The sequence below is a fragment of the Rattus norvegicus genome, chromosome X, assembly GCF_021556685.1.
Source record: "Rattus norvegicus strain SHRSP/BbbUtx chromosome X, alternate assembly SHRSP_T2T, whole genome shotgun sequence".
NCBI classification, from domain to species: domain Eukaryota; kingdom Metazoa; phylum Chordata; class Mammalia; order Rodentia; family Muridae; genus Rattus; species Rattus norvegicus.
The window spans coordinates 20,690,063-20,717,590 of NC_141554.1; the positions used below are offsets into that span (position 1 = coordinate 20,690,063).

General features: G+C 45.1%; 1 protein-coding gene across 26 annotated transcripts; it reads left to right on the plus strand.

The window, feature by feature from the left end:
• Positions 1-495: 495 nt before the first annotated feature.
• On the plus strand, positions 496-23,843 carry Ftsj1 (FtsJ RNA 2'-O-methyltransferase 1). Of its 26 annotated transcripts, XR_015646350.1 has the most exons (16): positions 776-1,006; positions 1,854-2,009; positions 2,254-2,323; positions 2,410-2,500; positions 3,650-3,728; positions 5,539-5,591; positions 5,680-5,733; positions 5,840-5,942; positions 6,051-6,134; positions 6,656-6,753; positions 6,832-7,020; positions 7,197-7,238; positions 12,080-12,280; positions 19,315-19,408; positions 22,997-23,081; positions 23,497-23,843. XR_015646350.1 is itself a non-coding variant. In XM_087600246.1 (13 exons), the coding sequence occupies exons 2-12, from the start codon at positions 1,889-1,891 to the stop codon at positions 7,227-7,229; spliced, it is 975 nt and encodes a 324-aa protein (XP_087456372.1). In that variant the 5' UTR covers positions 496-531; positions 1,854-1,888; the 3' UTR covers positions 7,230-7,238; positions 12,080-14,205.
• The last annotated feature ends 3,685 nt before the right edge of the window (positions 23,844-27,528 follow it).

Consider the following 27,528-nt stretch of genomic DNA (forward strand, 5'->3'; position numbering starts at 1 on the left):
CAAACTTGGGTGCTCAGATTTGGCGGTAAAAGCCTCTACCCAGTGTGTCTTGCAAATCCGTAGACATGCTTTTCAGTGGTGCGAGGGGGGTACGGGGGGGTGCGGGGGTGGTGGTTAAAACGTATCAGGAAAAAGTATTTGGAAAATATACAATTAGGAAAGGATTCACATCTAACTCTCCGATTAACACCCTGAATTCTACATAGGTGATTCTCTCTACTTTTCAGATGGGGAAACTAAAGTTCTGAGGTGGTATATTGAAAGCATTTCAATCAACCGGTAGAGGTAGGATTCAAATTCGCATGTGGTAGCTTCCCGGTAGTTGAATTCAAAACTGCACGCGGTAGCTTCCTGGTTAGCTTGCTTTTGCAACAGGTTTTCCTCCTCGCGTGGTCACGTCCCACTCCCTTGCGTCATTTCCTTTCCCGACAGACTTAAAGAAAAATAGGTGTGGCCATGTCCAATGAATTTTGGGAAATGTAGTACATAGGCTCCATAACCGCCCCGATGTAAAAAGGAAAAGGTGGCCAAGTAAGTTATCTATCCTTTTTCTTGCTTTTTTTTTAGTTTTGTCTGAGTGAGCAGAGAGAGGTGGAAGTTTCCCATGTCAAGGTCTCTCTATGTAGCTCAGACTGGTCGAGAACTCGGAATCTTGCTCCTGAGCACGGATATACGACCTTAGGCTTGAAACAAAGAACAAAAGAGCCAGTTCACGTGCCTTGCAACATTATTGGTCAAACAACGTCAGTTGCATTCTGGGAACTGAAGTTCCTGTGACCCGGATATGTCGACACAAGATAACGAAACTAACGTCTTACGTTGTGCTCTGATCCGAACCTCCTTGGAACTCAACTATTTCACAAAGCAAACTTTACCACGTTGTGACAGCCTCTAGGCGTGTGCAATAGGCCTTCGGGTCAACTCCGAACACCAACTATATAGTCCTACCTTTAACCATCAGTTTGCACACTCTTCTTTCAGCCACCCTCTGTATCCAAGAGGTGAGGTAGGTGGTGGGGCACCGAGAACTTGAACTGGGACCGAGACTGAAGGCATGCCTGCCCTGTCCCCAACTCGGGATAAGGGATTCACTCGGTGCTGCAGCTGCGTAGTTCAATCAAGCCCTGGGAAGCTTGCCCAGAGAACTAGAATGCTGGGTGAATTCGAGAGGGGTACAGCATGGAGCTACACAACTGATCTGCTATCTACTGGGCCACCTTGAAGGGTATTTTGTGGTTCTGATGGGCTGATGGTTTTTGAGGCCATGCAGATGGACTTAGGGCTGTTAATAAAAGATGAATCTTGAAGGTATTAGACATGTGGTGCTGTGTCCACTGGGAAATTAATGAAGGCTCATAAAAAGAGTATGAGAGGGGTGGCTATTCAGAAGTTTACATAGTAATCAATGTTGGTGAGGTTATGGAGAGAATAGCAGAGATGGGTAGGCAGAGTGATAAACTAATGGAATCAGTGGCGAAAGAAGAAGTAGAAGCTGTATGAGCAATAGGAGAAATGTATGTATTGATGAAAAGGATACTGAAGGCCATTAGTGTGACCTTTGAGAGGTTGGTCTGAGGGTTGAGTAAATGGAGCTGGTAAATTGGTGTAATAGTATGTTAGTGACAATAGTCCAAAGTGAACAGAGTCAGTGGTGGGTCCTCTGTCAGTTAACTGTGGATTCTGTGGTGTCCCATAGTGATGGGGACCTATGTGATGAGCAGAGGGGCCTGAGAGTTCATGATAAGGCACTTAGGGCCCTGTCTGGCTTCAGTCTCCACGTGTTGAATGTGCTGACTGTCATGTGGGTCCCTTGAACTCAGTTAACTGCATTTCGTGTTCTTTGTCCTGTGCAGGACAGCGTCAGCTCCCTACCTACCAGCAAACTGAGATGGGACGGACATCTAAGGATAAACGGGATGTCTACTACCGCCTGGCCAAGGAGAAGGGCTGGCGGGCCCGAAGTGCTTTCAAGCTACTTCAACTTGATGAGGAATTCCAACTCTTCAAAGGTGCCCAGTTCGGTGGCTAAGTGACCTGGGGAGTGGAGAGCAGGCTGCTTCTGCAGAACTCTCTGTAGTGGGTGGGCTCACTTGGAGCATATCAGGAGCACGGAGACAGGGGAGAAGATGGGCCCCCAAAGAGGAGGCAGGCACAAGAGGTGGGTAGACATAGATTCTCCCCAGGAGAGAGGTGACACGTGCAGTATCTTCTGGTTATGCAGCCGACCAGTATGTCTTCACTGTGTGTGCACAGGTGTGAAGCGAGCAGTTGACTTGTGTGCAGCCCCAGGCAGCTGGAGCCAGGTGCTGAGCCAAAAGGTTGGGTGAGTGGAGGGGCTAGAGGGGGACCTGGTGGGGGGAAGGCCTGGAATGTAAATCCTATGCTGACATGGACTTGTGCTGTCCACAGGGGCCAGAGTTCTGGTCAGGTGGTGGCTGTGGACTTGCAGGCTATGGCTCCACTCCCCGGTGTGATACAGATACAGGGTGACATCACTCAGGTGAGAGCATGCTCGAGAATGTTGGGGTTACCCTGAGTGATGGGCTCCATTTGGGGATGATAGAAAAGAAAGTAGCAGAGAAACAAGACAATAAAAACCGAGAAAGGCTGTATAGTCCCCAGATATAAAGGCTGCATTATAGAATAAGACTGTGGTTCGAAAGGAAAGGAAAGGAAAGGAAAGGAAGAACATTAAAGACTTAGAGATGGCTTGAGCAGGTAAAGGGGCTTGCCAACCAACCAGATGACTGAGTTCAATCCCGGAAGTTGTTCTCTGACCTCCATATGCATATGTACCTAGACATCCACACAATAAATGAATAAATAAAGGGCTGGAGATGGTTCAACAGTTAGTTAAGAGCACTGATTGCTCTTCCAGAGGATCTGGGTTCAATCCAGAACACCCACACAGTGGCACACAACTATCTGTAACTTCAGTCCCAGGGAATTGGATGCCCTCTTCTTGCCTCCCCCAGCACCAGGCATACATGTGGGGCATGAACATGCATAAAGGCCAAATACCTACATACCTTATAAAAGAAAAGAAAAAAGCAAAGGAAGAAAGGGAGAGAGGAAATTAAGAAACATTTTTAATTAATTGACTAATTTTGTTAGTATTTGCTGTGTGTATGTGTGGGTGTTCGTGCGCCATGGTGTGCATATAGAGGTCAGGGGATAGCTTGAAGGAGTCAGTTTTCTTTTTCCACTATTTGAGTTTCAGGGATGGAACTCTGGGTCACGAGGCCTGGAAGCAAGTGCCTTTACCTTCCAAGCCAGTTAGTTCACCAGCCCCTTAAAAAAATTTTTTTTAAAGAATAAATATAAAAGAAAGAGGAAGGAACTGGAGATGCACCTTAGTGCTAGAACACTTGTGCAGTATAAGCTTGTGCAGTATAAGCTTGTGCAGTATAAGCATGCTGAGTTCTATCCCAGCACCAAAGACAGAGCTTAGCTGCCTGTACATAGATTGTATTGCAGACACACCGAAAGATGGTGCAGGTGGGTCCCGGATATGCAACCTGGTCTTACAGAGGAAAAGCCTAAGAACATGGCTGTCCCAGAGGCTTTGAGGCTAGGGCTGTGGGCAGGTGGAATTTGAGGGTGAGGGCAGCAAAGGGGTACTGAGGTCATTCACCCCCTTTCTCCATAGCTCTCCACTGCCAAGGAGATCATCCAGCACTTTGAGGGCTGCCCTGCCGACCTAGTAGTGTGTGACGGGGCTCCTGATGGTAAATGGGGTGTGGGGGTTACCTCTGTTTCTTAGCTCAGTTTTTTCCTCCCTCTTTCCCTCTATTCTTCCTACCCCTCCCCCTTTTCTGGAACTTTCTCCTACCTCTGCTCTCATTGTCCATCTACCCTCCTTCTCCTCACCTTTCAAGGTTTTTTTTGGACTGCTTCATGCTGCTGAAAATAGATGGACCGTCATGTATGTAAAGCAAGTATTCTGCTTAAGGTTCACCCCTTGCCAGACAGCTTTGTACTTTGTGTCAACCCTCCTGCCTTCTCATCTGAGTGCCCGTCCAATCCTAAGTTCTGTTTTTGATTTGTTTTGTTTTGTTCTAGTTTAGCCAGCCATCTATTCAAAACATTTTCTGAGCACATATTGTGTTGGGAAAGTGTGCATAAATAAATTCCATTGATCTCTAGCCTCGAGAAGTCAATGTTTCAGTGGAACTGCATAGAAAAGAGACAGTTGAGCTGGTGGTAGCTCAATGCCTGTAAATCCAGAGCTTGGAAGACTGAGGCAGAAAGCTCGCTAGAGCTCAAGGTCAGCCTGATTATAAAGGCCCTGTCTCAAAAAATAGGTGGGTGGGGGCTGGCTTAGTGGTTAACTGCTTGCTGTTCTTCCAGGGAACTGAGTTCTGTCCATGCCTGGTGGCTCACAAATGCCTGTAGCAGAAGATCTGACACTACTCTCTTTCGGCCTCCGTGGGCACACACTTGCAACATATAAAACACAGACACACATACATAAAAAGTTTTAAAAATACACAAAATGAATAGCAATTTACAATTTTTAACAAAAAAGATACTTTTAAAAAAAAAGGTTAGGGGTTGGGGATTTAGCCTAGGAAGCGCAAGGCCCTGGGTTCGGTCCCCAGCTCCGAAAAAAAGAACCAAAAAAAAAAAAAAGGTTAACAGATCCTATAGGGAAGTCACAGAAACAGGCCAAGGAAATAAAAATTACCTGCTGAGATTTGAATTAAAGTAGATGAGAAAGACTTCATTGACTTGTCAGCAGAAAGAATTGATATGGAAGGAGCCGACGGGCTGTCAATTACTGCACTGCTCTTGATACTTCGAAGTTGGAGAAAGCTGGAGGGCTGTACACCAAGGAAGACTGCCTGACTGGGATTGTGACTGTGTCGCTTAGGTTTCTTGAACAGTGTGAGGGGTAGAGGTGGAAGCAGAGACACCCCCACCACCAAGGAGATGGTCACTGCAATAGTGCAAAAAATAGTGACTTATAACAGTGGGGGCTCCAGTGACAGGCAAGGAGAGAATACTCCATTTTGAAAATAGAATGGGGGCTGGGGGTTTAGCTCAGTGGTAGAGCGCTTACCTAGGAAGCGCAAGGCCCTGGGTTCGGTCCCCAGCTCCGAAAAAAAGAACCAAAAAAAAAAAAAAGAAACGAAAATAGAATGAACTGGATCTGCTAAAGTCTGGAATGTGAGTATGACTAAGGTTTTTGACATGAATAGAAGGATCCAATGAGCTGAGAAACATGAAGGAACTGATACTAGAGAAGGGAGTAGAAATTTGGCTTTGAACTTGTTGAACCTATGGGGTTGGTCTATCAATAAAGCTCCACAAAGCTATCTGGGCTAGAGGTAGGAAGACGAGTACTGCCTGTGGGACAAGTAGTTTCCAGAATTAAAGTGACTTTCCAGGTTGCTAAGGGCTCAGGGCTCAAATCCAGTTGGAAGGCAATACTCTTTCCAGAACCTTCGCAGTAAGAGGGCCTAAAAAATGCCTTTGGTTTTCTAAGGAGACATATCAAATCAGAGAGCCCCTAATGCTGTTCTCCTCTTCCTACAGTCACTGGCCTCCATGATGTAGATGAGTACATGCAGGCCCAGCTTCTGCTTGCCGTGAGTAACCCTGGTGGCTGCCTCTGCCCTCCTTTGGCCCGTTCTTGCCTGCTTCTGCCTCCACCTTACCTGCCTGTCCTTTCTGCAGGCCCTTAACATTGCTACTCATGTCTTGAAGCCAGGGGGCTGCTTTGTGGCCAAGGTGAGCCTTGGGGAGCCTGGAAGAGTGGTGAGAAAGGTCCCTGTTGCGGGAGGTGGGGTGGGGGAGGGCACCCTTACTTCTCTGTCTTGCCTTCCACACCCTACAGATCTTCCGAGGCCGGGATGTGACGCTGCTCTACAGCCAACTACGCATCTTCTTCTCCAGTGTGCTGTGTGCTAAGCCTAAGAGTAGCCGGAACTCCAGCATTGGTCAGTGAGTGACATGGAGGCCTGATAGGCAAGGGGGCGAGTGGTCATGTGTCTGCACAAGGTTAAGGTGACAGAGAGTCACCCCTCACTCCAGGTTTTCCCCCACAGAGGCCTTTGCTGTGTGTCAGGGTTATGACCCTCCTGAGGGCTTCATTCCAGATCTGACCAGACCCCTGATGAACCACTCATACGGTGAGAGCTAGAGCTGGTAGCCCATGCCTAGGGAAAGCACCAGCCCCATGCAGTTCATGTCTCTTGAGAGCCCTCAGCCTCACACCCCGGTAGCAGTTGCACCTCCTTAGGGATATTTCAGATAGTCTTCCATTGGTAGCTCTTGGTCCTGGTGGAAATTCTGTTGCAGCAGACTAAGCGTTCACCCTGGAAAGATCCTCCCTGTCTATCTTCCTTAGGGAAACCCTCAGTCACTGCCCTCAGGTAGAAAGCTCCCCTGTGTTAAACATGTTCCCTGTGCCAGTCTGTAGCCTCACATCTACCTCTGTAGATTCCGTTTGAATGTGCTGGTAAAATGCTGGCCCGGTATGGTGCAGCAAAAAGCCAGACCACAAGCTGTCATTTTAGAATCAGCAATCAGAAGGTGATCTGCACCAGAGGACTAGTTGAAAAAGGACCGTGATTGGGGGATGGGGGGAGGGGGCATCAGTGCTGCCGCCACCGCCATCTATATCTTCACTCCTCCTCTTTCCAAGAGACAGATTTCAACCAGCTGCATGGTCCCGCCCGTGTTATTGTGCCCTTTGTGACCTGTGGGGACCTCAGCGCCTACGATTCGGACCGTACTTACTCTCTGGATGTGAGTGCCAGCTAGCAGGGCAGGGGTCAGGAGATTGTCCTGGATTCTCGGATTCTCATCACCTCTTGTGTCCTGCAGCTAGACAATGGCTCTGAGTACAAATATACTCCACCCACACAGCCCCCCATTGCACCTCCATACCAGGAGGCCTGCAGGTTAAAGAAGAATGGACAGCTAGCCAAGGAATTCCTCCCCCAGGAATGCTCCATTGACAGAGTAGACAAGTTGTCCCAGCCTCTGGCTATCCATACCCTGCTAGCCCCCAAGGTAAGAATTTGTACCTCTGACACACTATGATATCTCCCCAATGTGCCCATTTCTGCCCTGACTCACTCACATGGTTCTTTCCTGCTTTGCAATAGGTATAAGAACCAGTAGGCCAGCCCACTGACAAAAGGAAAAATGTAGCCGCACATCTGAGTCCCTTTCTTTTTCTTTGGCAGGTGGAAGACAATGAAATTAATTGTTCATCTTAACACATTAAGGTAAATTTGCTTTTTTCTCTCTCTGAAGTTTAAATGAGGGCACGTTTAAGAAAAATCTGAATAGGGACTGCAAGCTGGCTCTGGTTAACAGCAGGTATTGCCCTTGCAGAAGATCTGAGTTTGGCCTCCAGCAGCCATGTGTGGGAGCTCACAACTGCCTTTGACTCCACCTCCACAGGAGCAGACATCTCTGGTCCCTCAGGGTACCTACATTCACAAGCATATACCCAGGACATACGTACACACAATTAAAAATAATAAAAATAGTTTGGGCCTGGTGACACTCACTTTATTTTAAAGATTTATTTATTATACTGTAGCTGTCTGTCTTCAGACACACCAGAAGAGGGCATCAGATCTCATTATAGATGGTTGTGAGCCATCATGTGGTTGCTGGGAGTTGAACTCAGGACCTCTGGAAGAGCAGTCAGTGCTCTTAACCACTAAGCCATCTCCAGCCCCAATTCTAAGACTTTAATCCCAGCACTTGGAAGGGTGGGGTGCAGGCAAGTCTCTACAAGTTTGAGGTTAACCTGGTCTGAGTAGTTCCAGGCCAGCCATTGCTACATAATGACACCCTGTCTATAAAAGAAAGAGAGAGAGAGGGGGGGGGAGAGGAAGAGAGAAAGAAAAAGAAAAATCCCTCAGTGGTTTGAAAATATAACTCAGGGGGCTGGAGAGATGGCTCAGTGGTTAAGAGCACCGACTGTTCTTCCTGAGGTCCTGAGTTCAAATCCCAGCAACCACATGGTGGCTCACAACCATCTGTAATGAGATCTGATGCCCTCTCTGGTGTGTCTGAAGACAGCTACAGTGTACTCATATATAATAAATAAAATTAAAAAAAAAAAAGAAAAGAAAATATAACTCAGGTTGTAGAGTGTTTGCCCAAAATGCACAAAACCCTAGGTTCAGTCTCTAGCTACCACATAAGAAGCCAGACACAGTAATCCTAGCACCCAGAAGATGCCATAGAAGAATCAGAGTTTCTAGAACATCCTCAGATACTTAGCAGGTTTGAAGCCAGCCTGAACTACATGAAAACCTGTCTCAAAAAAATTTCTTGGACTTTCCATCCTACAATCCCTTGCGCCCTTCCTTTCCAACTTGGGCCCGACAGAATGGCTCCCGCAAAGAAGGGTGGCGAGAAGAAGAAGGGCCGTTCTGCCATCAACGAGGTGGTGACCCGAGAATACACCATCAGCATTCACAAGCGCATCCATGGAGTGAGTTCAAGAAGCGTGCTCCTCAGGCACTCAAAGAAATTCGGAAATTTGCCATGAAGGAGATGGGGACTCCAGATGTGCGCATAGACAGCAGGCTCAATAAAGCCGTCTGGGCCAAAGGAATAAGGAATGTTCCGTACCACCACATCCGAGTATGTTTGTCCAGAAAGTGTAATGAGGATAAGGATTCACCAAACAAGCTCTACACACTGGTAACTTACATGCCTGTTATCACATTCAAAAATCTACAGACGGTCAATGTGGATGAGAACTAACTGCTGAATGTCAAATAAAGTTACAGAACTGCCAAAAAAAAATTTCTTTGTGTAGCCCTAGCTCTATAGACCAGGCTGGCCTCAAACTTAACAGAGATCCACCTGCCTCTGCCTTGAGTTCTAGAATAAAAAGCACATGCCACCCCCACCTCCTAGAGACTTTAAAAAATGAAATTTATTTATACACTCATACACATACAGTTTTTTTAAAAAATTCTTTAAAGGGTTAAAAGGTTCAATCTTCAATACTGCCAAGGAAATAAAACAAAACTACATTAAGAGCTGGGATGTAGTTTAGTTGGTAAAATGCTTGTCTGTAATGGACAGAGCTCTGAGCCCCAGACCATGTAGTAGTCCATGCCAGTAATCCTGTGATAGGAAGTTCTTAGTTACTTTTCCATTTGCTGTGATAAGACACCATGACCGAGGCAACTCATAGAAGAGAGCCTTCCTTGGGGGTTTACAGTTTGAGAGGATGAGTCCGTGATCATCATAGCAGGGAGCATGGCAGCAGGCAGGCATGACTCTGGAGCAATAATTAGTAATCATATAAACCACTGGGCAGAGAGACAGACACATACAGAGAGAGGTAGAGAGGGAAGGAGGGAGGGAAGGAGATGGATTACTGGGAATACCCTGGGCCATTGAGTCCTCAAAGTTTGTCCCCAAAGACTGCCTCTTCCAACACAACCATACCTCTTTTTTTTTCTTTCTTTTTTTTTTTCGGAGCTGGGGACGGAACCCAGGGCCTTGTGCTTGCTAGGCAAGCGCTCTACCACTGAGCTAAATCCCCAACCCCACAACCACACCTCTTAATCTTTCCCAAAACAGTTCCACCAACTGGGCCCCAAGCATTCAAGTATATGAGCTTCTGGGGACCATTCTCATTTAAACCACCATAGACATTCAGAAGTACAAGGTTATCCATAGCTGAATACAAAGTTTCAGGACAGCCTGAGCTACATGAGACCCTATCTTCAGTAAAAACAAAGTTGGGGCTATAGAGGTGGCCAGAAGATGATATCAGGTCCCCTGGAACTGAAGTTACAGGTGGTTGTGAGCCACCATGCATATTTTGAGAATCAAACCCAAGACCTCTTGAAGAGCAGTTCTAACCACTGAACCATCTCTCCAGCCCCTGACCCCCATCCCCAAGAATTTTTTTTCTTTTTTTCGGAGCTGGGGACCGAACCCAGGACCTTGCGCTTGCTAGGCAAGCGCTCTACCACTGAGCCAAATCCCCAACCCCTATCCAAGAATTTGTTAAAGAAAAACAAAGGGTTATTTTCTCAGTAAATGAATTATTTGAGAGTGTCTGAAGAGCTTTAAGCATTTTTGTGTGGCTACCTTTTGAGGGGGTTGGCAAATACTTACCTAATGAATTCTTGAAGACATTCTAGGGTTAGAGATTCAGCAGGAAACAGAGTTGGAATTTATATGTTGGAACTTGTATTTGACTGTGTTCACAATACGCTACAAAAACAATGATCTCCTAAGATACCATCTAATTTTTATACAATAACCAAAGCACCCAAGGTGTATTTCCCACAGAGGTGCCTTCTCACTGAAATGCATGGCTGCACATGTAAAATACAGGCTATGGAAGGTAGGAAAAAGTAAAGCAAAATGAAGAAAATCATAGAGTGTAGACACAGGAGTTTAAGAGTTTTGAATGTCAGGGTTGGGGATTTAGTTCAGTGGTAGAGCACTTGCCTAGCAAGCGCAAGGCCCTGGGTTCGGTCCCCAGCTCCGAAAAAAAGAAAAAAGGAAAAAAAAAAGAGTTTTGAATGTCTTTTTGTAGCCAGGCACTTGGGAGGCAGAGGCACCAGGACTATTGAATTTGAAGCCAGCCTAGTCTCATGTGAGTTGACAGCCAAGACTATGTAAAAAGACCCTGTGAAAAAAAGGAAATATAAAATAAAAGCATGTTTTCTGAAAGAACTTTCTGAAGTATGGAAACCACTGAGGGGATTGAGATGTGGGGACTTGGAGGTTTATCTAGGAGAACATTGCTGGGAGAAGGCACAGCAGAGTTCAATGTTAAAACTTCCAGAAATAGAAGAAGCCAGCTGTTCTGTGGTAGGACGGACTTAGATCTAACCATTAAGAAAGATCCTTTTCTGGCAATAGTTACATTTAAACTCTTCGGTTATAAAGGACACTTTAAAAAATTGAAACACAGCCCCGGGGCGGGGAGAGGGCTTGCATGCCTTTAATCCCGGCACCCTTCGGTCCCCAGCTCCGGGGGAAAAAAAAAGAAGAAAAAAGAAAAAATCCCAGCACCCAGGTGGCAGAGGCAGGTGCAGCTGTATGAGTTCGAGGTCAGCCTGATCTACATAGTGAGTTCCAGGACAACCAGGGCTACAGAGTGAAACCCGGTCTCAAGAAACCACAGAGAAATTAAAACCGCAGGGCTCACACCTACCTAATGCATCAGGCACAACATGGTAAAACATGCAAGGCAAAACACCCATACACATAAAATAATTAAATAAGTAATCTTTAAAAAAAAACTTACTGGAAACACAGAGATTAGAAAATAGCTCAGTGGTTAAGGTCACTTGCTGCCCATTCAGACAACAAGGGTTCAGTTCCCAGCACCCACGTGGCAGCTCACAACTGTCTGTAACTCCAATTCCAGGGGATCAAATGCTTTCTTCTGTCCTCTGTAGTTACCCATGCAATACATTTACATACATGGATTCAGGCAAGACAGTCATCCACATAAAATGAAAATAAATAAAATCTTTTTTTTTTAATTGAAACAGGACAGGTGTGGTGACACGGGCCTTTAATCCTAGTACATAATGGACAGGCCAACCTAGGCCACATGGTAAGATCCTGTCTTAAGCAAAACAAAAACAAAGAAACAAAAACAACACTGAAACAGGGGTGGGGTGGAGGTCAGTGATAGGGCTTGCCCAGCATACATGAGACCCCCAGTTACTACAATTAAAGATGTACACTACTGTATTTGGCCTCTAACTTCTAAGAAATTAGTTCCAGGGCTGGGGAGATGGCTTAGTAGGAAAGGGCTCTCCCTGCTAAGCCCAGTGAACAAGCAGTTAAATCCTTGTAACCCATAGGGTAGAAGGAGAGAACTGACTCCCAAAAGTTGTCGCCTCTACTTGCACACATGCACAAAATAAATAAATGTAAAAAAAACCAATTTTAAACAAATTAGTTCTTGGATGCCTGTAGCCCTCCTGTTCAGTCCTAGCTGTTCACAGTGAGGACCTACACAGCAGTGAGAATGAAATAGTACTTGTAGTTAACATTTTGACACAACACACATGTGTTTTTTTTTTTTTTAATGTATATACATTTCCCTTTATGGTAGGGTTTGCAGTAAAAGTCAAACTAATACAGCCCAAAAGCTGCTGCCTGCCAAGAAAACCAGAAGCTGGCTTGATAAGTTTGTTCGCAGAGATCATCTATGGGGACTGGACAAACCAGCCTCGAATGGGAATCCACAACAACTCGATAACGACAAAGAAATGGCGAAAAGTCCTCAGAGCTGCAGGAGGGATTTGTTGAAACTGTGAGCATATTCCTTTTCTCTAAACCTTTCCTGGAGTGTTGTAGAAGGCCCGGGATTTTCTCCCAAAGCAGTGGTCCTTACTGTGGTTAAACGTCAGGGACCTCCACCAACATGATGGAAGACTGTGTGAAGATTGTCACTATAACTGAACTTTATTTCCAGTTAACAAATACGGCAATAAAACAGGAAAAGTCCTACGTATACAAGTCACTTACTTTTTATGTAACAGTTTACAGACATCTGAAATACTGCTCATATGTCTCACCACTTTGGATGATAGTGGATTTTATGAATGGATCCTATAATTAGACACCTTATCTATCACTGCATCCCTATTTTGAGGGATTGGCTGGGCAGGTATTGGTGAGACCACATCTTTCCATATAGGCTCGATGCCCTTTTTTTTAAGTTTATTTTATGTATGTAAGTACACTGTAACTGTCTTCAGACACACCAGAAGAGGGCATCAGATCCCATTACAGATGGTTGTGAGCTACCATGTGGTTGTTGGGAATTGAACTCAGGACCTCTGGAAGAGCAGTCAGTGTCCTTAACCTCTGAGCCATCTCTCCAGCCCTAGACTCCCTTAAAACTCAAAATCCTCCTGTGTCTGCTCCAAGTGCTGAGATTGCAGGCCTCTGCCATCAAACCTGCCTACTATATTCTAGTTTTATTCAAATATAAAGTGATAACTGTATTTCGGCTTTTATCATTATTCATACTATTTGTATGCATATGCAGATGTGCCTTCAAAAACATTCTGGGATGGGCTGAGGATGTAGCTCAGTGGTAGAGTCCTTGCTTACTATGCATAAGACCCTGGGTTCCATTCTCATTCACACACACACACACACACACACACACACACACACACACACACACACACACACACAGTCTGTTAGTTGGATTGGTACTACTCTCACCTACAGTCCTAGCTACTCAGGTGCCCAAAATGAGAACCCTCAGCCCAGAACTAGGTCAATGTGGACAGTATAGCTAGGCCCTTTTAAAAAAAAAAAACAAAATGTGAAACCAAATGTAGTCCACACCTAGAACCCCAGATTATTGGAGATTGATTGACTTTGAGGTCAGCTTGGGCTACATAGTAAGATACTAGTTCATAAAACAAAGACCAGAAACAAATTCTGTGAAAGTCCACAGATTTAACCAGATTTCCAAAGGATGTCTCAAACGATTTTTGATGTTGTTTTGTTCATTTGGTTGAGAAAGGGTCTCATATAGCCAAGGCTGGCCTCAAACTTACTGTATACCCAAGAGTGACATTGAAATGTGGATCCTCCCAAGTACTGACATTAAAGGCAAGTTCCACAATGCCTAATTTTACTGGGCCAAACTTTTTAGGTTGACGGTCTTTTTTTCATACTTAGCTAACATGTACAAGTCCTTGAGTTCTATCCCCAGCACTACCAATATAAACGGGTGTGGGAGGGAGACTTGTTTTCTAAAGTGCCCAAGTCTTCCTAACTGCAATCCTGAGTTTCTACAGCCCAACAGGCAGGAGCTAACATGGACTCCCTAAGCTATAGGGTACCTGTAGGATGATGTCATACAGGTGAAGGCAGGTACAAGATAGAATGAGGCCTGTCATTGGACGAGAAGGAAGGATGGGCGGGAGAAAAGTTTTAGAGAGAGGAGGAGACTGGGGCGAGAGAGGAAGCAGCAGAGAGAACATGGAGGCGGATTTTTTTTCTTTTCTTTTTTTCTGGAGCTGGGGACCGAACCCAGGGCCTTGCGCTTGCTAGGCAAGCGCTCTACCACTGAGCTAAATCCCCAACCCCATGGAGGCGGATGTTAAGATTCCTCTCTGCACATTTACACATTGTTATGAATATTCTTAAGGGATGGATGTGTACAGGGCTTTGTATGTATAGATGAGCAAATTATATCTTATTAATTGGATCGGAGGTTATTGTGTCGTGTGTTCTTTCATGTGGCGATTTAAGTTTAAGAGAATGAGTGGTGGCTAGACACACTAGCCTGCCTCGAAATTGGGATGTGTATGTTTGCCATGGTGGCAACCTGGCTTGGGAACTAGGCTGGTAGAGAGATTGTTGCCAGGCTCAGAGAGTAGCCTTCAGTGTGATATGGGATGGAGCAAAGTGGGTGATATGTTTTGCTGACTGAGATGAAGACATCCAACAGATGTCTTGAGTCACCAAGGTGCCGGACCTAGTGCAGGACAAAAGACAGCATTTTTTATAATTATACAGCAGTTGGTACCATCTTCTGTGGCTTGATCCAATGTCTTCACAAACCCAGTCTATCTGCACACCTGCACTTTGGTCTCTAACCACTCCTCTCTGCAATTCCAGGAGTGTCTGCACCCCACTCTGTCTAGAGGTGTTCACACTACAGTGACTTAATCCCAGGTGATTCTTCTCATTCAGATCAATATGACCACAGGAATGTCCACCACCCAGTCTATCTGACCTCAGGAATGCTTGTCTGGAGGGCCCACACAAAGGCCATGTGATCACAGATGCTTCCACACCCACACCCAGTGCAGCACCAACTCAGCAGTGCCCAGGAAAGAACCCAAGAGACTCCACAAATGCCCCTGTTCCAGGCTTTGACTCCTAGGAGGGTGTATGGTGGAGCGAGTGATCCAGGCAAAGGGAAAAAATCTGTGCTTGCCCTATTCTGTGAGCAGCAAGCAGAGATGAGGGACGGAGCTGGGTCACAGTCAGCCTGAGGACCAGTAGTGGGACATGCGATCAGAGAGGGCCTATAGGAGCAAGAAATAGAACCCAACAGCACAAAAATATAGCTCAAGAATTGATGGTCTGGGGAGATGGCTCAGTATTCTTCTTGCAGAAGACCCAGGTTCTATTTCCAATACCCTCAAGGTAGCTGAAAACCATCCATAGCTCCAGTTCCAGAAGGTCTGATGCTTCTGACCTCCTTGGGCACCAGGCATTGCATGTACTATATAAAACAGACAAAAAGAAAACACACACATATATGTAAAATAAATCTTTAAAGAATGGGCAGATGGCAGAGGCAGATGCTCGAAGCCAACCATTGATCTGAGAACGGAGTCCCCAATGGAGGAGTTAGAGAAAAGACCAAAGGAGCTGAGGGGTTTGCAACCCCATAAGAACAACAATACCAACCAGCCAACCAGAGCTCCCAGGGACTAAGCCACTACCCAAAGAGAACACATGGACAGACCCAGGGCTCCAGCTGCATGTGTAGCAGAGAATGGCCTTGTTGGGCACCAATAGGAGAAGCCCTTGGTCCTGCCAAGGCTGGATCCCCGCCCTCAGTGTAGGGGAATGTCAGGGCAGGGCGGTGGGAGGGAGAGAGTGGGTGAGTGGGGGAACACCCTCATAGAATCAGGGGAGGGGGGATGAGATGGAAGTTTCTGGAAGGGAAACTGGGAAAGGGGATAACATTTAAAATGTCAATTAAAAATATCCAATGGGGGTTGGGGATTTAGCTCAGTGGTAGAGCGCTTGCCTAGGAAGCGCAAGGCCCTGGGTTCGGTCCCCAGCTCCGAAAAAAAAAGAACCAAAAAAAAAAATATCCAATGGGAAAAAGAAAGATAATACAACCAAAAAAAGTAGAATGGGCAGATAGGATTACATAAGATTAAAGGGTTTCAGTGCTCGGCAGAGTGAACAGGCCTTCTGTATAGAGTGGGAGATAATTTGCCAGCTATACTTCAGATAGAGTTTATATCTGGGTTGTGGCAGTACACACCTTTAATCCTAGCACTTGGGAGGCTGCAGATCTCTGTGATGTGAAGACCAGCCTGGTCTACAGAACAAGTTTCAGGACAGACAAGGCTACAAAGAGAAAGCCTGTTTCAATAAAACAAAACAAACTAAAAGATTATTGACCATTGACCTTTGTTTGTTTGTTTCTTGAGACAGAGTCTCTGTACAGTCCTGGCTGTCCTGGAACTCACTCTATCAACCAGGGTGGCCTTGAACTCACACCTGCCAGTCTCTACCTCCTAAATGCTGGGATTAATAGGCATGTGCCACCACACCCAGCTGCCAGCAGATGCTTTTAAAGTGTTCAACATCCTTAGTCATAAGAGAAATACACAATTAACTTTGAAGGCTGACAGGAAAGCTTGGTAGTTAAAGGCACTGGCTGCCAATACTTAACAACCTGAAGGGAGTGCCCAGGGTCGACAAAGAAGAGAGACCCGGCTACTGCAAGCTGTCTTCTTTTTAAAAAATTATTTTATGGGGGTTGGGGATTTAGCTCACTAGTAGAGCGGATTTAGCTCACTGGAAGAGCGCTTGCCTAGCAAGCGCAAGGCCCTGGGTTTGGTCCCCAGCTCCGAAAAAAAAAGAAAGGAAAAAAAATTATTTTATGTATGTAAGTACACTGTCACTGTCTTCAGACACACCAGAAGAGGGCATCAGATCCCATTACAGATGGTTGTGAGCCACCATGTGGTTGCTGGGAATTGAACTCAGGACCTCTGGAAGAGCAGACAGTGCTCTTAACAGCTAAGCCATATCTCCAGCCCCTGGTTTTTGTTTTTGTTGTTGTTGTTGGGTTTTTTGTTTGTTTGTTTGTTTTTCTTCCTTTTTTTTAAAAAAAAAAGATTTGTTTATTTATTGTATACAGTGTTTTGCCTGAACGCCAGAAGAGGGCATCAGATCCCATTACAGATGGTTGTGAGCCACCTGTGGTTACTGGGAATTGAACTCAGGACCTCTGGAAGCACAGTCAGTGTGTTTAACCTCTGAGCCATCCCTCCAACTTTTATTTTTTTGAGACAGGGTTGCTCTATGTAGCCCTGGCTGTCCTGGAACTTACTCTGTAGACCAGGCTGACCTTGAACTCACAGAGATCCACCTGCCTGTCTCCCAAATGCTGGGACTAAGTGTGCCCCACTGCCACCACCCAGCCATCCATATTCAGGCATATTCACACCATCTCTACTCACAATAGCAAGGAAATGGCGGCATATTTACACAATAGATTTTTATTCAGCTGTAAAGACAGATGAAATTTGCAAGAACTCTGATGGCACTGGAAAACACTAAGGAAAGTGAGTCTCAGACAGAGAGGCCTCGTTCGCACTCATGTGTGGATCCCAGCTTACATTGTTAAGTGTGTATCTCTAGGCTAGAGTAAATATGGACAAAGGCCATGGACTGGAAAGATGTCCAAGAGAAGGGGAAAAGCTTTGAAAGTCAGAGAGTGGGGAAAGTAATGACGCAGGAGATGGGAAGATAAGACAAGGGTGAAAAGGCACAGTGAGGGGGGGGGGGACAGCAGTATGCAGACAGGGATGGAAATTAACCAAAACTAAACAGGAACAAAAATACCACAAGGAAGCCTGTTCCTTTGTAAGCTCATTTTAGAAGGTGGTGGGGTGGCTGGAGTCCCTTGTAGGCCACAGAAAGGACTCTCTGACTTTTTTCTCTGAGTTTTTCTCTGACACATAGCAACTGGGGCAGAGCTTTGAGCACAGGGCAGACAGGAAGCATTTGGTTGTAATATGACTCCTCTGGCTGTGTGGTGGTTACCCAACTTTTTTTTCATTGTGAAAACTCAGAACTGGTCTAGTTGTGGTTGCACACCCCTGTAGTTCTAGGCAGTCAGGAGACAAAAGCAGAAAGATGCCATCAGCATGTGTTACACAGTGGGAGCCTGTCTGGAAAAATTTTTTTTCTGATATATATATATATATACACACACACATATATATGGTATGTATATGGTATGTATATATGGTATATATATGGTATATATATGGTGTGTGTGTGGTATATATATGGTGTATATATATATATGGTGTGTGTATGGTATATATATGGTATATATAATGGTGTGTGTGTGTATATGTGTGTGTGTGTGTGTGTGTATATATATATATATATATATATATATATATATATATATATACCAGATTTTAGAATCTTTAAGAAATGTGTTCTCATGACCCGTGTGGATAAGGGTTTGTATATCACATAAGTGCAAGTGTGCTCAAGAGGCAAGAAGAGGACATCTGATCTCCTGGAACTAATGTTACAGGTGGTCTTGAGCTGCTTGGAACCCAAACCTAGGTCCTGTGCAAGAACAGAATGCACCTGTCACTGCTCACACATATGTTTTAACCTCCATCACACATACATACACACTCCTCCAGCCTCCAAGGATGCCTGCTTATACTTGGCATAGAATCATATACATAAAAAGAAAGTAAATCTTGCAGGGTACAGTGACACAATCTAGCACTTGGGAGGTGGAGACAAGTGGATCCCTGTAACATCAACGTCATCAAGACCTGTCTACATAATCATTTCTAAGCTTGTTTTCCCTCTCCATTGGCTTTTCACTCTGGGGTTTCACTCTTTAGCCCTGGTTATCCTGGAACTCAGATATATATATCCTACATCTCATCTCTGCCTCCCGAGTGCTGGGGTTAAAAGCTTGGAACACCACTGCCCAGCATATAATAAATCTCTAAAGAAGAGAATTCCTGCCTAGTGGTAGTGGTGGCTCATGCTTTTAATACCAGCACTTGGAAGGCAGATCACTGTGTGTTTGAAACCAGCCTGGTGTACCGAATGTGTTCCAGGACAGCCAGGCTACATAGAGAGATCCTGTCTCAGAAAAACAAAACAGTGATATAATAGAAGAAAACTTTGTGAGTGATATGCTGATCTGCGGATATAGCAGTATGTCGTTAGGAGTCATTTTACAGCTCTGTTCATCTAACAGAGTAATAGTAGTAAGTAGGTTTTTCTTGGGACCTATGACCTATCGAGTCACAGGCTCTTGCTCACTTTAGTAGTCTGGATGATTAGGCCTTAAGTTCAAAACATACGCGTGCGCGCGCGCACGCGCACGCGCGCACACACACACACACACACACACACACACACACACACACACACACACACACCATGGTTGGTTACTCCCCTAAATTCACGCCACCATTGCGCCAGTGAGCATCTCTTAGCATATCTCCTTTAAAGCAAATATAGTATAGCTCACAGACTTGTAACCAGATGATACTAATGATTACTTTTCCCCACCAGGAGTAGCATGTGTAGCACCTAGCACTATGAACTCTAGCCAGTAGGGGCAATGCTTCCAGTTGACTACCAACTTCGTTTCTCCGTGTTCTATACTGTAAGTACATGGCACCTTTAGCAATAGGGCCTTACAATCAACTTAGCATTGACAGTAACGTAGTGTTTGAAGGGTCTGTGAGACCTCTTTGGCCAGTGACTTATGATGTAGCCCATTCCTGGCCCTGGAGACTTTACTTGGTTGTATAAGATGTCTACTTGTGATGTTACCTTCCCTATTATATGGTGGTACATTTAGAGTCCTTTCATAAATGTATATATTTGGGGAAGCGTCTACAATAGTAGGCTTTCATGTAGCTTTTCAGAAGACCTTTAGTGTTAACTATCCCTCCCCCTCTATGCTCCTTCCTTTACCCTGTCCTCCTTACTTAATCGTTCTATTGTAGTTTCCAATGTATCCCTTTATACAATTATACTCTATATCCCATATCCTTGGAAGATTCCCCTCCTCCCAACTGGCCTGTTATCAGCTACCTAACCTCTGTGGGTATTCTAAGTGAATATATATATATACACATATATGTAAAGCATAAATGCTAACATCCACATAGGGGACAACACACAGTGTTTGTCTTTCTGGGTCTGGGTGACTTCACTCAAGAAGCAAACGTGTAGTTCCACCCATCCAGTCATCAGAGAAGCTTCTTAAAGTAGATAATAATGAAGACAGACCCACAACTGGAGAATGTGCAGAGGGCAAGAGACTGGAGCCCCAAGCCTTAATGGGATGTCTTTATCAAACTCCTACCATCAAAGCTTGGATCTATGCAGATGGAAATGAAATATTGTTAAGTCAGAGGTAAGAGACAATGTTAAGGAAACTGCATTTTCCAGAAGGAACAGAATAGTTCCACAGAGAAACTCACATTGAGGCCGTGACAGCACGCACAAGACCTGGACAGCCTCAAGCTAGGCAAAACCCTGCCATAGAGGAGAGGAAGTGGACATAAAGTCCTGCCCACAAATGATAGTTGATGGGAGAGGAAAAATCAGTTTTCTTTAATGGAATGACACTATGTATATTAACCACACTCAGAGCAGGCCTCATCAGATCTTGCTTCTGTCTCCCAAGTGATGAAATTAAAGGCTTGTGCCACCACACCTCCCTTGTTTGTTTGTTTGTTTGTTTGTTTGTTTGTTTGTTTTAAGAGAGAAAGAATATGAAGTTGGGCTGTGGGAGGGGGAGTTGGGGTCTGAGAAAGAATATTAAAAATATTTTGTATGAAATACTCAAAGAATTCTTCCAGGTGTAGTGGTACAAGTTGTTAATCCCAACATTCAGGAGGCAAAGGTAGAAGGATCTCAGTGAATTTGAAGCCAGCCTGGTCTACATAGCAAGTTCCAGAACATCCAGGACTACATAGAGACACTGTCTTAAAAAAATTATAGTGGCTGGTCTATGTGGAGTGAACCTATAATTCTACCACTCCAGAAGCATAGTATTTTCTGGGACCATGACAACTTTCAAGTTAGATCCAAATCATTTGAGGCCTGTATGGTGTCTTCAGCAAAAAGGACTTACCTTCATTTGACTTCTGAGAGACAACCAGAAAAAGTCTATATTGTTTTGGGAGTCTTGGGCCACCCTGACCAACCATATGAAAGGTGGCTTCTCATGCATGCTTGGTACTGGGGGCTTTTAGTAATCACAGAAACCACGGAAGTATAGAGGGACAGAAGGTAGGGGCTTGAGTTGGGAATAGCAGAATATGGGTGATAAAAAGTGTAAAATAGAAAAACGGGAAAGGACTAAATACAAAAGGAGGAAGGACCAGAGACAAAGCTTGTTGGAAAAAAACATGAAACAATCATATTGTTTTATTTACCAAAAGCTATAGGCGACACTTATAAGCATATGCATACACATATATATCTTATGCCACTATCAAGTATGGTCTCCAGTATATATGACAATGCTCCCCACAAGACTCTAGTACAGTGTTAATGCTGTGCATGTAGATGCGATAGTGTATTATATAAGGAAAATGACAATGGAGTAAGTGTCTGCCCATGGTAAGTACAGACACACTTTTTTTTTTTTTGGTTCTTTTTTTCGGAGCTGGGGACCGAACCCAGGGCCTTGCGCTTCCTAGATAAGCGCTCTACCACTGAGCTAAATCCCCAGCCCAGACACACTTTTTATTCTGAATATTTTAGTCTGAGATTGTTTGACTTCGGATGTGTGGAACCCATTAGAATACTGACAGCATTTGGTAAAGCTGCCCTTTAAGGAGATAGTTCAATGAAGTCACAAATATAAGGTACTAATCTATTAGGACAGGTATCCTTATAAGAAAACACAGACCACGCCCTTTGTGTACACAGTAAAAGCCAAGTGAGAATTGAGTAAGAAAATGGCTATATACAACGTACAGGAAGAGACACCTTACCAGAAAGCAACCCCCTGCTATTGTTCTCGTCTTGGACTTTAGCCTTCCAGAACTGTGAAGAAAGTAAACACATACTGAGTCAGTGTTTTCTATTGCTGTAAAGAGACATCACGGCCATGGCAATCTTAAAGAAGAAAGTGAAAATTGGGACTGGCTCACCATTTCAGGGGTTTAGTCCATTATTATCATGGCGGGAAGCATGGCAGGTGGATTGTAGCACAGAGGCAGACATGGTGCTGGAGAAATAGCTGAGAATTCTATATCTGGATCCACAAGACAGCTGGAAGAGAGTGACAATGGGCCTGGCTTAGGCTTTTGAAACTTCAAAGCCCGCCCGCAGTGACACACTTCCTCTAACAAGACCACACGTATTCCAATAAGGCCATACCTCCTACACCCTCTCCAGTAAAGCCAGAATCACTTGGCTGAAGCTGCTAAGGTCTGCCACTTGCTGGGGCTGGAACTTGGCTTCCCATTCAAATATATTTTCACCAGCTTCCCACTTCTGATGCTTTCCTTCACTGTTTAAAAGATTTTCTTTAATTCCTTTCTACAAGTTGGAAGCTTAGGGCTATAGAGGTGGCTCAGTGGTTAAGGGCACTGACCATCCTTCCAGAGGTCCTGAGTTCAAATGAAGACAGCTATAGTGTACTCATATATAATAAATAAATAAATGAATAAATAAATAAATAAATAATAAATCTTTCTTTAAAAATGTTGGTGGGGTTGGGGACTTAGCTCAGTGGTAGAGCGCTTGCCTAGCAAGTGCAAGGCCCTGGGTTTGGTTCCCAGCTCCGAAAAAAAGAAAAAGAAAAAAAAATGTTGGAAGCTTAGCTGAATAGGGTCTTGCCTTGAGGCTACCACTACCTTTACTCCATTTAGGACCAGGCTCTTCTTAGTCCGAAACTCTTCAGTTTACCCTCAGGTACCTTCAGTTTACCCAAGAGTTTTTGGATAAAAGCAGAAAGCAACCACATTCTTCCCCAAAATGTCACAATAATGGCCTCTAGGTCACTTACTAATATCTTCCTCTGAACCTTCTTGAGCCAGGACCTCACAGTTCAAATCACATCCTTCCTAGTCTTTCTCAATAGTGCCGCTCCCTGGTGACTAAGCACTCAGATATATGAGCCTACAGGGTCATTCCTATTCCAACCACCACGTGTATTGAGCCATGTAGCCTATAGCGCTTTTTTATAATGGCTGGAACCACTAATACATTGCCTCCCACTTTCCAGGCTAATTTTGGGAGACCTGTTTTTGACCGTGTGTGAGAGAAGAAGGCACTCACTTGAAGGAAGGGAAATTTCACTTCTCCTTGGGGTAAGTTGAAACGAACTCTGGAGCTGAAAGGAAACAGCAGCAGCTCAGGAAGATTCGAGGCTGAACTCTGCAGCATTCCAGTGGGTTCTAGAAGCTGTGTCCATAGACCATCCTCAGCCACATTGCTGGCTGGGAAAATGGGTATTTGGAGAGCTTTTACTCGCTTCTAAATCACCTTCTACTGTTTCACCGAAACTGGTCCATACCAAGTTATTCTCCTGCTGAATGTCTGTTTGGTTATAGGCACTTGTGGTTTGAATAAGAATGACCTCCATAGATTCGTGTATATGTGTTTGTGTGTGTGTGTGTGTGTGTGTGTGTGTGTGTGTGTGTGTGTGTGTGTGTGTGTGTGTGTGTGAATGCTTGCTTGGCCACACAGAGTGGAACTATTTTTTTTTCTTTTTTCTATTTTTAGGAGCTGGGGACCGAACCCAGGGCCGTGCATTTGCTAGGCAAGCGCTCTACCACTGAGCTAAATCCCCAACCCCGGAGTGGAACTATTAAGAGGTATGGCCTTGTTGGAGTAGATGTGGCCTTGTTGGAGGAAGTGTGTCACTGTGGAGGCAGGCTTTGAGGTCTCCGATGTTCAAGCTACACACAGTGTGGCACACGGTCTCCTGCTACCTGTGGGTCAAGCTGTAGACCTCTCAGCTCCTTCTCCAGCACCATGTCTGCTTGCACACTGTCATGCTTCCTACTATGACAATAGTGGATTAAACCTCTGAAACGGTAAGCCAGCCTCAATTAAATGTTTTTCTTTATAAATGTTGCTGTGGTCATGGTGTCTCCTCACAAAAACAAAAACCCTAACTAAGACAGCACTCATGCCTCAGTTCAGAAAAGTAGGCATACTGTCGTCTTCTTAGGTTTAGTGACTGCCCAAAGGAAGAAACAAGTGTCCAGGGAAGCTGAGCTAAAACATGAGTCATCGGCTGTGCCTCACCGAAAAATCCTGCCAGCCGTAGAAACTGGGAGCTATAACTATCCAAGCAGGGTTGATAGAGAGGAGCATCCAAGGATAACTGGGTGTTCATACATGCATGAAAGTACATGTACCCTCTAGAGTGTGTAAAGTTGTGCATCCCACAGTAGCCCCCCACACATGTGTGTACACAGTTATAATACCTTGGTGCCTATATATAGGGGTATGTAGTGTTCATGCTTTGCTGTTTGGTATTGAGATGATGTGGTTATGCACACATTTGTACTACAAGTGTACATATATATATTTTCTGGACTACTAGTGTGCAGATATGCCCAGTGTGTGCGTGGATACCTTATAAAAACAAGTTGTTTGCAAATACATTTCCATTTGCAAATGCATAGTAGCCATGTGTGCTGCCTCGGTGTTCCTGTCTGCTTGTGTACATGTGCCTATCAAAGTGCTTATACACATCTGTGTGTGTATTCAGAGGAGCCCAGGACTGAGGATGGTGCTTCTAGTATGGGTGCCTGTGTGTGTGCAATTGTGAGTGAATAGGTTACATGTAAGCTTGGACCTAAATGTCTGTCTATGTACAATTCTGGGAACTTGCATACAGGCATGGGTGAGAGAGAAAGACAGAGGGACAGAGAAACACAGACAGACAGTCTGCACTGCAGGCATCTCCATTGTCCTAGGACTGAGTGCACGTGTACTCCAAGTGCCCATAGATATTTATACATGTATGCATGCATAAATGATTATTTGTCCGTAGGCCTATGGTTAGGTGTTTGTACGCATATACCTCATGTGAATGCATACATGTATGGAAGTGATCAAATATGCACAGGAACCCAGCCTTTAGTCTCTAGATACCCATACATGTTACACGGGTATGCCCACAGTCTAGGCCTATGTAGATCTACATGTATACTCCAGGGAGCCATGTTTTTATTTGTGTATATATAAGGTGCAGGCCTTGGGCCTAGATCTGGTCATTAAGGTACAAATACCCACTAAAAGCTCTGGATGAATGTGCTCATGTATCCAGCTGTACCTGTAGAACCTTGGGTCTTGGTGTCTATGAAAATGTAGCCCTGAAGACCAAGGCCACATGGGAAGACAGTTGTGAGGTTTACACTTAGCTCAGGATTGTCAAGGAAACCAAGGAATGCACCTCCTCTAAGAATCCAGGTTTTGGCAGAGCCACAGGAGTAAACTTTGACAGCATTTGGCTTGTCTCAAACATTATCATGTGGAACAAGGATTGACCTTGGAAAAACTATTGCTTTCTTCCTTCAGCCACTGCCCCCCCCATACTGAACAATTCTAAGAGGTCTGTGGTAACCCTAAAACATATGTAAGAAGGTGAGATGGCTCGTAAGCCACTAATGTATGAGGGAGAGGTGCCAGGAAGCCAGCCTGTCATAGCATGGAGAAGAGACTCGTGTATGATGCTTGTGAGAAAATTCTACCTGGTAGACTGAAAAGATGTCCAAAATGGCCTCCAGAGTTGGGGAGAAGCTTGCCATACAAATCGAGAGTCTGGGGACCAACACCAAGGTAGGGGGTATTCAGACAGCTGAGACCTAGGAGTGGACAAACAGTTTGACCAGGCATCTTTGCCTGGCTCACTAAGTCATTGCAGGAAAACAAATACCCAGGCCTAGAAGGGGCCCAGAGACAAGGAGGCTTTGAGAGGATGGGTAGGGAGAATCTATCTGTTACTGAAGCATACTCCTTTTCCTTAAAGAACTACCCAGGATTCCACAAGCCCTGGTGCCTCCTGTATGTTGTCCCATCCATTATGGAAGAAGCCGAGCCTAGTGGGACTGAGCTAAGAGAGAAACATCCCTTGCTAGTCCTTCACCACACTGACCCACTTGGCCACTGTAGGGGAAACCAAGACTTCCTCCTACCCCTGGCTGGGGAAGGATGACTCCTGCCCCTAAATTCCTAATCTGCCTCAGAGAAAGGACTGAGGGATCTCCCCTTCTAATCTTCACATTTCATCCCTGCCCGTCCACCCACCCCCACTCGCACTTACCAAAAGCCCCCTGGTGCAGTAGTAAGACCTCCCCATGCCTCTACCTCAACCCTAAAACAACAGCTTGCATCTAGAGCCTTTGAGAGATCCACAATACTGACTACTGAATGCCAGGCAGCAGTGGGCCGTTGTACATAGCTGTGTGAGATACGCCCTAACCAAACACTCCTTGAAAGAAAACCAGGCATACAATATAGCGGGAGCTCTTCTAGCATTGGGGGTTGGGGGAAGTCCTAGCTTTGCTTTGTATCCATAAAAAGGGTATTCTACTAAGTGTCCAAAGCATTGCATAAACCAGTCAGGTCCTTCAGCATCCAGGCCTTTAAAAACGTGTTTTAGATTAATTTATTTACCTGTCTATCTATTTGTGTCTTATTCAGGGTTTCTACTCCTGCACAAAACATCATGACCAAGAAGCAAGTTGGGGAGGAAAGGGTTTATTCAGCTTACACTTCCACATTGCTGTTCCTCAACAAAGGAAGTCAGGACTGGAACTCAAGCAGGGCAGGAAACAGGAGCTGATACAGAGGCCATGGAGGGATGTCGCCTACTGGCTTGCTCAGCTTGCTTTCTTATAGAGGGCAGGACCACCAGCCCAGGGATGGCATCACCCACAATGGGCTGGGTCCTCCCCCTTGATCACTAATTGAGAAAATGCCTTACAGCTGGGTCTCATGAAGGCATTTCCTCAACCGAGGCTCCTTTCTCTGTGATAACCCCAGCTCGTGTCAAGTTGACACACAAGATCAGCCAGTACAATTTGTTTATCTATTTAGAGAAGGGGCATCTGAAGGTCAGAGGACAACTTCCAGAGTCAGTTTCCTCCGGCTACAGGCTACCGTGTAAGTCCCAGAAATCAAACTCCAGTTACCGTGCTTAGAGCAGCAAGCACCTTTCTTTACCTGGTGAGTCATCTAGCAATCCAGCATCCAGATCTTTAAAGACAGATGAAGTCCGGAGATAAGGCAGAGGTGGACGTAGCCTGAGGGATGGGCAGGCCTCAGCCTGCGGTAGCCGATGTGGGTCTGCTTTTCTCTTGAAGTGTTAGAATGCTGTCGAAACGCCTCTCTGTTAGGCAAAACACAGTCTCTCTGTCTCTCCGGGTGAGAAATGGTGGGGACTGGCATGGACGCTGCGGTTCTCTAGACACCACTGGGAACCTCAAACAGCTGAAAACATTTGTTCTCATCCTGTACACCCAGACACAACTGAGGATCAAGAGGAGTTGAGAATGGGGGCCCACGGGCCTGTGATGAGCCCATCTTAGCTCTGGGTGAGGGCCAGGAGTGTGCAGTGGTTCTTGACGAAGGACACACAGTCTTTACTTGTCCAAACTGCTTTATTCATGGTTGATGTGGATGCATAAGACCTACTCAGGATGAACCAGAGACTAAATACCTTTTGCAGGAAGGGATGGCCAGGAAGGGAAGTTCATTGGCTAAACACTCGGGGCCTATCCAGATACCTCACTAGCATGA

Excerpts from the sequence above, each read along its gene's own strand:
- Ftsj1 (XM_087600238.1), top strand. The coding sequence starts at position 1,889 with ATGGGACGGACATCTAAGGATAAACGGGATGTCTACTACCGCCTGGCC. Across the intron at positions 3,729-5,538 it reads GTGTGACGGGGCTCCTGATG|TCACTGGCCTCCATGATGTA; the intron begins GTAAATGGGGTG and ends CTCTTCCTACAG. Across the intron at positions 6,754-6,831 it reads ACCGTACTTACTCTCTGGAT|CTAGACAATGGCTCTGAGTA; the intron begins GTGAGTGCCAGC and ends TGTGTCCTGCAG.